The 11,849-nt window shown below is 48.4% G+C and overlaps 1 protein-coding gene and 1 pseudogene across 24 annotated transcripts in view; one reads left to right on the top strand and one right to left on the bottom strand.

Moving 5' to 3' along the window:
- Positions 1–11,849, top strand: part of Sugp2 (SURP and G-patch domain containing 2) — a 30,655-nt gene that overhangs the window by 135 nt on the left and 18,671 nt on the right. For 10 of the 24 annotated variants that reach the window (XR_012911897.1, XR_012911901.1, XR_012911899.1 and 7 more), the window contains exons 2-3: positions 2,249–2,371; positions 6,557–8,122. Coding sequence is in view for 11 of the 24 variants with exons in the window: in XM_075987253.1 (XP_075843368.1) it covers positions 2,260–2,371; positions 6,557–8,122 (1,678 nt within the window). In the remaining 13 variants the exon portion in view is untranslated. Of the gene's footprint in view, positions 1–38; positions 293–2,248; positions 2,372–5,437; positions 5,627–6,556; positions 8,123–11,849 lie in introns of those variants that run through there. The other 14 variants (XR_012911898.1, XR_012911900.1, XM_075987252.1 and 11 more) reach the window with 6 other exon arrangements.
- On the bottom strand, positions 4,833–5,167 carry LOC142856949 (large ribosomal subunit protein P1 pseudogene; annotated as a pseudogene).

Below are 11,849 nucleotides of genomic sequence, written 5' to 3'. Positions count from 1 at the left end.
TTTCCGCGCTGCTTCTAGTTATCGTTTCCCCTCAACAGAGATAGTTTTCACCTCGGTAGAATCCGCCCTGAGAAGCGAGCAGCGCGCGTGCGCGAGAGAGCCAAGATGGCTGCTGTCAACGCCTGCGCATAAGGGCCTAGGCGGTGGCGGCCAGCGCTTGCGCACCAAGGCGAGGAGGCTGTTGCGCAGGCGCAACTCGGCGCTGCGGAATCCGTTGGCTCATTTGCATCTCCCCGCCTCGCGAGGCGGCGGGTACGGAGCCTGAGGCGGCGGCGGGGGCGGCACCGCTCGGGTGAGGCCCGGGCCCCGGCCACCAGGGAGGGCGGGCCCCGGGGTGGGGAGGACTCCGGTGGCCCCGGGGCCGGCGCGTTCCTCCGTCCCTGCTCGCGTTCATTCATTCCGCTGGAGCTCGCAGCCGGCCGGGGAGCTGGGCGTCGCTGCGAATGGGCTTCGCGCCGGGCCTCCAGCTGCCCGTCCCGTAGTTGGGAAACGGAGATGCAGATGTCAGGACCACCTGACACGGAGACCCTGCCATTAACTGACCGAGAACAAGGGCCGCCCCGTCGTTTTCATGGGGCGTGGGGAATCTGGGTGATAGCTGTAGAAATGACCAGAAGGCCGATTTGCCTCTTGAATTTGGAAGTGTCATGATGCAGGCTGTTACTGATACAAGTGCTTCCTACTTTTTTCCTACTTATAGAATGTGTCCTCGTTCCCAGTGAGTGCCCTGTTGGTCAGGTTCAAGATCAAGGTGCCTGACTTGGGTTGGCTCACTTTTTTTCCCCTCCCAGCGCCCCCCCCCCTTTTTTTTAAAGGCAGGGTCTCAAATTGAGTGTGGTAGCTCACACCTGGAATTCCAGCGCTCAGAAGGCAGAGACAAGGAGGAGCAGTGTACTTTCGATGCCAGCCTAGTCTGCATGTTAAGTCTGAAGCAATTGGAATATGTGGGTAGTTCACATCTGGATCCCTTGTACCCTGCTACCAAAAAAAAAAAGTAAGAAAATAAATAAAAATAAGAAGACAGGGTCTCCACAGCAGTGCACACCAGTAATCCTAGCACTTGGAAGGCAGAGATGGGAGGGTCAGAGTTCATTGCTAGTGCCAGGATAGACTACTCTCAAGTAGTAGCAAAACAACAAAAACACATGCACACACAAAACTGGATTTTGCTGTATAGTGCATGCTTTAAAATTGAAATCCTGTTGCTTAGCCCCCTAAATATCATTAGGTCCTATCATGGGGCAGGGGCAAAAATTGATACCTGGTTGTGAATTGGTTAGTCTGACCGACCACCAAACTCCAAGGGTCCTCCTTGCTCCTCTTCCGCAGCACTGGGAGTGAGGCCCATTTGTGTCCCACTTTTATTCTTAATTCATTGTATTTCTGGGTACATGGGTGGGAAGGAAGACGACAACAGATGCCAGATTGCACTCAAGTTCATCAGGCTTGGCCCTCACTAGGCCATCTCAGCCCCTCACACCCTTTCTTTTCTTAAGATTTTATTTTTGGGGCTGGGTAGTAAGTAGTACCACTAGATGCCAAAAGAGGTTGTCAGATCCCCTGGAACTGGAGTTGTATGTAGTTGTTTGCTGCCTAATGTGGGCATGCTCTCTTAACTACTGAGCCATAATTCCAGTCCCTTAGTCCTCATTGTCTCTGCCTCACCGGCCTGCGCACCACCATCCAATTCCTGTGCTGGAATGTATTGAGTCTGCTGTAAAGAACTCAGTTCTTGGGGTGTTGTTGAAAAAACCAAAAGAGCATGTCCACTGAGACTAGCTCAGAATGGACAGTTGCTAGCATATTGTCTCCTTGTGAGAATATCATTTACTCATCCAGCGAGCTCTCAGGGTGAAGTGAGCTCTGGAAAGTTCCTCCAAACTGAAGTCAGGGGGTTCATACTTTTCCCAAATACTTTTTTCTAGGTCGTTCTTCCAGTTCTGTTACTCTTTTCTTTCTTTTAGTTTTTCGAGACAAGGTTTCTCTGTAGCTTTGGACCCTGTCCTGGAACTAGCTCTTGTAGCCAGGCTGGCCTCAAACTCACAGAAATCCACCTGCCTCTGCCTCCCAAATGCTGGGATTAAAGGCGTGTGCCACCACTGCCTGGCTTCCTTCCTTCCTTCTTTCTTTCTTTCTTTCTTTCTTTCTTTCTTTCTCTTTCTCTCTCTCTCTCTCTCTTTTTTTTTTTTTGGTAGTGGTTTTGTCCTGGGGTAAACTGTCTTGATTTGTGTGACTTCTCTTGCTGTAGGATTGAGAAACATGGCAGCAAGGCGGATGGCACAGGAATCACTGGACACAGTGTTACAGGAGAAATCTAAACGGTATGGGGATTCTGAGGCTGTCGGTGAAGCTCTCCAACTTAAAGCTCAAGGTGAGTTAAGGTGCGCAGGTGGGCCATGTTGAATTATAATGCTCTGGGTGCTAGTTGAGCTCCTCTAATCCTTGCTGAGTTTGACAGGTCACCTGCTGGCTAATTCAGTGTGCAGAAGGTAGAGAGTGTCAGCCAGACACCCATCCATGAAAGAAGAATTTGACCCAGGCCTTACACATGCTAAAGCACATAGTCTGCCACTGACTGCACCCTATCTCTACAGAAGGGTCCCTGTGAGTGTGTGTACACATGCAGTCACATGCAGAGCTCAGAGGACAGCTCGGAGAGGGGATTCTCTCCTTCCACCCTGTGGGTTCCAGGGATGGAACTCAGTTGTCAGTCAAGTTTGTGGTGAGTGCCTTTACCCACTGAGCCATCTCAACAGCTGTCAGCCTCCAGCAAACTGGTTGGGATTGAAAGTTCTTTTTTTTTTTTTTTTTAGTATTTATTTATTTATTATGTATACAATATTCTGTCTGTAAGCCTGCAGGCCAGAAGAGGGCACCAGACCCCATTACAGATGGTTGTGAGCCACCATGTGGTTGCTGGGAATTGAACTCAGGTCCTTTGGAAGAGTAGGCAATGCTCTTAACCTCTGAGCCATCTCTCCAGCCAGAAAGTTTAGTTCTTGCAGGCACGTCTAAACCGCATCTCATGGATTGTTACAGATGTAGTCTAACATAAATCATAAACTGAAAACATTAAGATCTGTTGTTTTTTTCAAAAAAAATATTTTTTTAGCTTGATTAGTTCTAGAGTAAAACCAGGGCATGGGAAATGTAGGATGCAACTACCATTCCTGCCCAAAGGGTTTCAGTTTGTTTCTTGCTGATGGAACCATGTCTACCCCCCAACACACACACACACACACACACACACACTTCCCTTAGCAGCAGCCCTTTAATACCAGGTGCTGCCAATCTCACAGGATGAGAGTCTGAGGGTGGCATTTCCCACTATGTTCCTACCCACTAGGCTGCCTTGGCACCCACCTTCCTCCAGCCTGTGTGTATATGCATGGGGGTGGTGTGGTGGGTATGTGTGTGTTGTTTTCCAACACTTAGAGAAACCCAGGGCCAGAAACGTGCTAAAGAAGAGCTCTGCCACTGACCGTCTCCTTCCTTCAGTAATGGCAGTGCCACGTGTACATAGTAGGTACTTGGTTCTTGTATTTGCCCAGGAGTGGGGATATTTGTGTTTCTTCATTATTCTGCTTCTTAGTACCTGTCTCTTTTCTTGCCCTTTTTGGCGGGGGGGGGGTATTGTGTGCATGTGTTTGCATTTTTATGTGTTCATGTGGGGGTACACAGGCATGTGTATGGTGACCCAAAGGTTGACACCAGATTAAGACATCTGGTATCTTAATCACTTTCCACATTGTTTTGCTTTCTAAATATCTTGTTTTTAATCACATGTTTGTGGGTCCGTGTGGGTATGTACACCTAAAGGACACGTGAGTCACTCTGAGTGTCAGAGAGAGCATCAGCTTTCCTGAGCTGGAGTTGCAGGCAGTTGTCAGCTGTATAATATGGGTTCTGGGAACTGAACTCAGGTCCTCTACAAAAGCAGCCACTGAGCCATCTCTCCAGCCTTGCCTTGCTTTTTGAGACACTTGGAGCTTACTGATATGGCTAGATTAGCTAGCCAGTGGGCCCCAGATCCAGCCTCCCCAGCCCAGCCTCAGTCTTTATAGATTAGTACTGCCGTGTTAATGTGGGTCCTGGGGCATGAATTTGTACTGATGTGTTGATATGGGTCCCAGAACACAACTCGGTGTTTGCTTGTGCAACAAGTGCTTTGCTCCCATCTCCCCAGCTACTCCCTGCCACAGCCTCATTCTGTAACCCAGACTGGCATCAAACTCACTGTGTGGCCCAGGCTAACCTTGAGCTCTGTGACCTGGATCCCTTTTTGTCAGATTTTTTTTTCTTTGTTATAGATTTTGTTTGAAAATTCAGCTGTAAGAAAGCTGCCAAGGCCTGCTACTGCTAAAGATGGCTTCTTTAGGCAGCTTCTTGCAGTATTTCTGTGTGCAAGAGGAACTACAACAATGTCTATGCAACCCTCCCATTCTGGATGACACTCCACTCTCTACCGTAGCCCCACTTAGTGTGGCTTCTTCTACTCCTACCTGCTCTGGCTCTGGCTCAGCCCCAGAGACAGAGTTAATGGCCCTTCAGACCTTTCTGCCACATTGGGGTCAGGGACTATATTGTCTCTTGCTCAACTGTGGTGGGTATGGCACAGGCTGCTGCCCCCCAGTGGCAGTGTGAGACGTGAAGTCCTCCAGAAGGCAGTGAAAGTGACAGCCTCTGTTGGTGGAGACTGTTTGTTTGTTCCTGCCACTCAGACTTGAAATAACCACACAGAAACTATATTAATTGCAATACTGCCTAGCTGATAGCTTAAGCGTATTTTTTTTAAATAGGTCATCCTTTTATTAGACATGTTATCAAAATGCTTAGTCAAAAAGACCAAAGCCCATGTTGTCATCAGACTCCTTGGATTCGTCTTTGCTTTTACTTTCTTCTACTCAGCTGGGACAGCAGCAGTGGAAAGGGCAGGCCCACCTGCTGGTGCCGCTCCAGCTGCTGGAGCAGGCCCACCAGCCTCTAGTAACAGATAAGGCTCCCAATGTTGACACTGACCGGGGCCTTTGCAAACAAGCCAGAAAGGTTCAACATTGACACCAGCTGCTTTAATGCGGGCATTGATCTTATCCTCCTTGACCGTCACCTCTTCATCGTGGAGGATGAAGGTGGAATAGATGCAGACGAGCTCAGAGATGAAGGCCATGTTACAGACTGGTGGCACGGTGCTAGTCACTGGATGAAATGAGGGCCTCACCCCAACACAGAAGGACTGAGCACCTTGGCGGCAGCAGAGGAAAAGCCTATCTAGCTCTTATATCCTAAATTAACCCATCCTCATTAATCTGTGCATTACCATTAGGTCGTAGCCTACTGGCAAAATTTTGGTGGGCTCCAGTGGAGGCGTCTGTCTCCTATAGCGGCTACATGCTTCTCCCTGACTTCCACCTACTTTCTCTATATATATCTCTTCCAGTCTGGCTATGTTCTGTTAAGCCATTGGCCGAAAGCAGCTTCTTTATTAACCAATAAAAGCAACACATATACAGAAGGACTTCCCACACCAAGCCTCTATAAAACTTCTGGGACAGAAGTGGAGACCCTGAAGTGGGCTGGGCGTGGCAAAAGATCCAGGCTGCATAGAAACCAAGCCCCTTCTCTAAGGGTAGGTGGTGTGATGGTGGAGGTGGTGGCTGATAATGAGTTTGGGAGTCTGTGTCTAATGATAATGTGTGCCTGTGGGGTCACCCACTGTTCTGCCTTGGCTGATGACCACAAGGGCAAGCACAAACCTGGTGCTTACAGAACTGTCTTATTAAGTGTGATCACCCCTCAGTGCCCATAGGACGTGGGCACTATATAGTGCAACCTTGGAAGATGCTTTCCCTTTGTATGTAATGGCATGGTGGTATCTGCATTTTGTGCCCCCCCCCCATGCAGCTAAGCTCTGTGAGCATTGTGGCTGCAGTGCTCCATGCTGTTGTATAAGGGAGAATGCTGGAAAGGCACATAGGGAGTGCAGGTGCAAGTTTTCCATGTACTTTTACTCTTACTTGGTTGAATGCCTGGCTGCAGTTCTCAGTGGGTCAGTGTGGAGTGGCCAGTAGAGAGCTAGAGGTGGCACCACACATACTTTCTTTATTGTTCTTTGTGTGTGTGTATGTGGTGGTGGTGGTGGTGCCTGTGTGCATAGTGTGTACAGGTGTCTTCCCCAGGTACTCACTCTTCACTTTACTGAAGCTAGGTCTCCTGCTGAACTTGGAGTCACCAATTTCAGCCTCTGTAGCTGGTCAGCTTGCCTTTGGGATCCTGTGTCTCCACCTCCTAAGCATGGATGGGGGTTATAGGCAAGCATGCCTGCTTGCTTTTCCTATGGGTTCTGGGGCTCTGGTCTCATGTCCTCCTACTTGCATGTCAAGCACTTTATTCTCTGAGCAATCCTGATGCCTCTTTACCCATTTTAAACAGTGTTGCCAGCAGACTGAGTTTGCGCCTCACACTTGGGAGTATAAAGTACTTGTGTTGACTGGTGTATGGGCTATTCCTGTGCAGCCCATGCTCTAAAGTGCCTTCTGTTTGTGACCATCTATTTCAGATCTCATAAGGACAGGCTCAAGAGCCAGAGCAGATGTCTATGAGGACGTTCACAGTGACAGTAGGTTCTCTGCCAGTGGATCTGGAGTGTACTCATTAGACTTGGGGAGAGAGGGCATGAGAGGTGACATGTTTGCGGGACCCTCCTTCAGATCCAGCAACCAGTCCGTCGGTGAGGACAGCTATCTTCGCAAAGAATGTGGTCGGGATCTGGAAGTGGCCCACACTGACTCCCGAGACCAGAGTTTTAGCCACCGGAAACTGGGACATTTTTCTTCTCAGGACTGGAAGCTTGCACTCCGTGGCTCTTGGGAGCGAGACTTGGGCCACCCGGTTTCTCAAGAATCCTCCTGGTCACAGGAGTATGGTTTTGGGTCTTCAGTGTTGGGGGACTTGGCCTCCTCCAGGCGGTTGGAGAAGGAGAGTCGGGATTATGACCTGGACCATGGTGGGGAGGTAGACTCTGTGTCTAGAGGCAGTGGGCAAGTCCTGGCCAGAGGCCGGTCTCTAAACATGGCTGACCAGGAAGTCACTCTCCTAGGAAAGGGGGACACTCAAGGTCTGCTTGCAGCAAAGGGTGTCGGGAAACTTATCACGCTGAAAAGCATGACCACGAAGAAGATGCCTGTTGTCAGTCGTCTTACTTCCAAACCTCAGGGCACTAACCAAGTCCAGAAAGCCACCTCAAGTCCTGATGTGACCCTTGGAACAAATTCAGGGCTGGATGAAATCCAGTTCGCTGCTCTGAAGATCCCTTTGGGCCTGGACCTGAGGACCCTCAGCTTTCCCAGAAGGAAGCTGGGCTTTGATGCCATGGACAAGGCAGATGTGTTCTCAAGGTTTGGCATAGAGATCATCAAGTGGGCAGGGTTCCACACCATCAAGGATGACCTCAAGTTCTCCCAGCTCTTCCAGACTCTCTTTGAATTGGAAACTGAGACCTGTGCCAAGATGCTGGCTTCCTTCAAATGCTCCTTGAAACCAGAGCACAGAGATTTCTGCTTTTTTACTATCAAGTTTTTAAAGCACTCTGCTCTGAAGACACCCCGAGTTGATAATGAGTTTTTAAACATGCTTTTAGACAAAGGTGCTGTGAAGACCAAAAACTGCTTCTTCGAAATCATCAAGCCCTTCGACAAGTACATCATGCGGCTCCAGGACAGGCTGCTGAAGGGCGTCACACCCTTGCTCATGGCCTGTAATGCCTATGAGCTGAGCATCAAGATGAAGACCCTCACTAGCCCACTGGACCTGGCTGTGGCCCTGGAGACCACCAACTCTCTGTGTAGGAAGTCCCTGGCGCTCTTAGGTCAGACCTTCTCCTTAGCCTCCTCCTTCAGGCAGGAGAAGATCTTAGAAGCTGTGGGCCTCCAGGACATTGCTCCATCTCCTGCTTCCTTCCCAAACTTTGAGGACTCCACTTTGTTTGGAAGGGAGTACATAGACCACCTGAAGGCCTGGCTCATCGCCAGCGGCTATCCTCTCCAGGTCAAGAAGGCTGTGCCCGCAGAGCCCCGAGAACAGAAAACCACATCTCAGCCCTGGGCTGCAAGCACTCTGAGCCAAGGTAAAGATTTCTTTCTTTCTTTCTTTTTTTTAACATCATCATCACTGCCAAATTACAGTATTTATGTTCATTGTGTGTGTATGTATGTGGGTGGGTGTATATGTGAGTACCAGGGCATGTGTGTATGAAGACTAGAAGACAGCCTCAGGTGTTTCTCAGGAAGACTGTCCACCACCTTTGAGACAGGGTCTCACTGAACCTGAAGTTCACTAGTTAGGCTAGACAGGATGACCATCAAGACCCGGGGCCCCTTCACTCCACCTTCCTGGTTGTTGTGTGTGCATGCATCATCCATCATAGGTGGCATTTTATTTCAGACCTGAGATTAAACACAGGTCCTCGTTGTTGCAAGGTAACATGTTGTCCGTCTAGACCATCTCTTTGATATTTAAAAAATATAATTATATATATGTATTTTAACATTTGTATGTATACAAAGTTACACATATACATACGTACATATTTTGCCTGAGTATGTACACTATATACGTACAGGAACTGGTAGAGGTCAGATGAAGGTGCCCGGTTCCTTGGAGCTGGAGTTATGTATAGCAGTTATGTGCTGCACAACATGGATGCTGGGAACAGAACTTGTGTTCTTTGCAAGAGCAGCATGTGCTCTTTATTGCTAAGCCATCACTCCAGCTCCTCTCTTTGAGGTTTTTATACACTTTTTTAAAAATGCTGAGACTTGCCGGGCGGTGGTGGCGCAGGCCTTTAATTCCAGCACTGCCCAGAGGCAGAGGCAGGCGGATCTCTGTGAGTTCGAGACCAGCCTGGTCTACAAGAGCTAGTTCCAGGACAGGCTCCAAAGCCACAGAGAAACCCTGTCTCGAAAAACCAAAAAAAAAAAAAAAAAAAAAAAAATGCTGAGACTTGAAGTCAAGGACCCAATATTTACCCTTGGTTTTGAGGCAGAGTCTCCTGTGTAGCTCAGACTGGCCTTGAACTTCTGATTTTTCTGCCTCCACTGTTGAGTGCCAAGATGACAGGTGTGTACCACCTCCCCTGCTTTCTGAGGTTCTGGATGGAGCCTAGGGCTTTGTGCATGCTAGATGAGTACAGTACCCACTGAATCAGATGGAAAACTGGCTGGCCCTCACTAGGAACAATGCACGCCCCCCTTTCACCATAGGATCAAGGCTAGGATGCCATGTTCTGAAGTACCATGTCACTAGGTGTCACTGAAGGCAGGGAAAACAGGACATCAAGACTTAGTCATCGTGTGCCCAGGGTGTGGGAAAGGTGGTTAGAATACTGAGGGCTGTCAAGGAGCAGCCAAGTCTTTCCAGCTGGCGCTGGTGCCTCTCACCTGATTGAGTCATCAACAGCTCTGGTGTTGGCCAGAGGAAGGGGTGGAAACTACTTGGTTTCCCTTTCCCTTCCTCCTTTGCTCCCAGCTGCATGCTGTCACACCCAACCTTCCTAGGCATCAGAGGACATGGCACCCATCTTTTCTCTCCTCTGACATTACCTCTAGCCCAGGGAATGTCAGCCCTGCCCTCCCCTTTATGGAGCCCTCATTGTACCAGGCAATAGATGTCCCAACACAGATGAGTGGCCATGACCACTTCTGAATGCATTTCTCTTCCCATTCCCTAATGAAAAGGGGAAATGAAGGTAGCAAGAACCAGGTACTATGGGTAGAGGAGGAAGGGTCTAAGACCTTGGGATCCCCTCTCCAGGCAGGGACCCAGGCACTATAACAGCAGACACACTAACCTGAGGGTGTTTCTACCTGCCATGATCTCTTTTTAGGTTGGTTTTGGTTTGTTGTTTTGGGTTTTTCAAGACAGGATTTCTCTGTCTAGCCCTGACTGTCTTACAATTCTCTTTGTAGACCAGGCTGGCCTGGAATGCAGAGATCCACCTGCCTCTGCCTCCCCTGATTGAAGGTGTGTGCCACCACTACCTGCATGATTTTTTTGTTTTTTTGGTCCTTTTATGTGGCCCCAAATGACCTGGAACTTGCTGTGTAACCAGGTGGTCTCAAATTCAGAGATCCACCTGCCCCTGTACTGGATTTAAAGGTGTGCACGGGCTCCACCCAGAAAGATTTAAGTTTTTATTTGTACATGTCCATAAGTTTGAGTATATGAGAACAGAAGCCGGAAGCTGGTATCAGATCATTGAACTGGGGTTACAGGTATGTGAGGAGATCGGCTTGTTGCTTGGGTGCTGGGATCCGAACTCCAGTCCTCATGAGTACCAGCAAGCACTGCTAACTTCTGTAGCCCCTCATTTGTCTTTCTTTTTTTTTAAAAAGGTGGGGTCTTGGAGCCGGGTAGCAGTGGCACACGCCTTTAATCCCAGCACTCAGAAGACAGAGGCAGGTGATCTGTGAGTTTGAGGCCAGCCTAGTCTACAAGAGACAGGCTCCAAAACTACAGAGAAACCCTGCCTCGAAAAAAAAAATGTGGTCTTGATACGTAGTCTAGGCTAACTAGCCTTAAGTTTTCAATTCCCTGCGTCAGCTTCCCCATATGCTGTGAGGCATAGTGTCACTACTTATCTGAGTTTCTGTAGCTCTCACTACATCAAGTAACCCACCGTGTGTAAATTACCCTGCTTTGTCCGCAGGGGCTTTCACTGCTTTGTAGTAAAGATTTCTGAAGCAGAGCTGGACATGTGTCTTTGGCAGCCTCTGCACTGAGTACACAGTTGTGTGACCAGCCATAGACCGTGGCCCACTAGAATTGCCTGGCTGGTTTAGCTAGTGTACCCCATTCCTACAACAAACATGCAATGCTCCTTTACCTTGCCATGGTGGGACAGGCCTGTCACCCTAGCCTGGGAGCCAAGAGAGACAGGATGGCTACAAGCTTGAGGCTAGCCTGGGTACTGCATGGCAAGAGCTTGACTCAGAAAACAAGAGGGGATACTGGAGAGATGGCTCAGCAGTTAAGAGCACTGGCTGCTCACATGGCTGCTCACAACTGTAACTCCATGGGTATCAGATATACAAGTAGTCCCCAGACGCACATGTAGACATAAAATAAACCTAAATTCAGTCCCTATGACCCACATAGTAGAGGAGAAGAAAGACACCCTCAAGCTTTCTTCTAACTGCCCCCAGCTCCATGATAGGCACGCTTGCTTTCACAAATCAGTTAATTTTTTTATTTGTTTGGGTTGGGATTTTTGTTTGCTTGGTTTTTGTTTTTGTTTTAGAGCCACGGTTTCCTTGTGTAGCCCTGGCTGTCCTAGAACTTGCTTTATAGACCAGGCTGGCCTCTAACTCACTGAGATCCACCTGTCTCTGCTTTCCCAATGTTGGGATTAAAAGTGTGTGCCACCACTGCCCAGCCCTTTTTTTTTTTTTTAATCCTCTGTAGCTTCTGTTTTATCATAGGCAGGGGCAACATTTTATCCTACGTTTACCTGTTTACCTATGTTAATTTTTCCACTCTATCATAATCTCTTACTATGTTTATTAAAAAACCCTCAATAATCAAAATTCTATTTAAACTAACACTGTTATTGTATAAAATCATTGCTTCAGTTAAACAGTACCACTTTAGAGGAAATCATCTTTATAATAATCTACAGGTAAAAATGCCCAGTAGAACGTATATTTCCAGATGATCATATTTCATTAAAGGCACTGGAGCGCTCCCTATGCCCATTCACACTATGCCCAGACACCAGAGAAAAATAGCGGCAGCAAACATGCAAAGACACAGCAGCAGCAAGAAACATTTTGGGGCCAAAGCTCTCGGGAACGTTG

Source organism: Microtus pennsylvanicus, chromosome 9, assembly GCF_037038515.1.
Source record: "Microtus pennsylvanicus isolate mMicPen1 chromosome 9, mMicPen1.hap1, whole genome shotgun sequence".
In the NCBI taxonomy this organism is placed as follows: domain Eukaryota; kingdom Metazoa; phylum Chordata; class Mammalia; order Rodentia; family Cricetidae; genus Microtus; species Microtus pennsylvanicus.
This window is presented reverse-complemented; position numbering and strand designations above follow the sequence as displayed.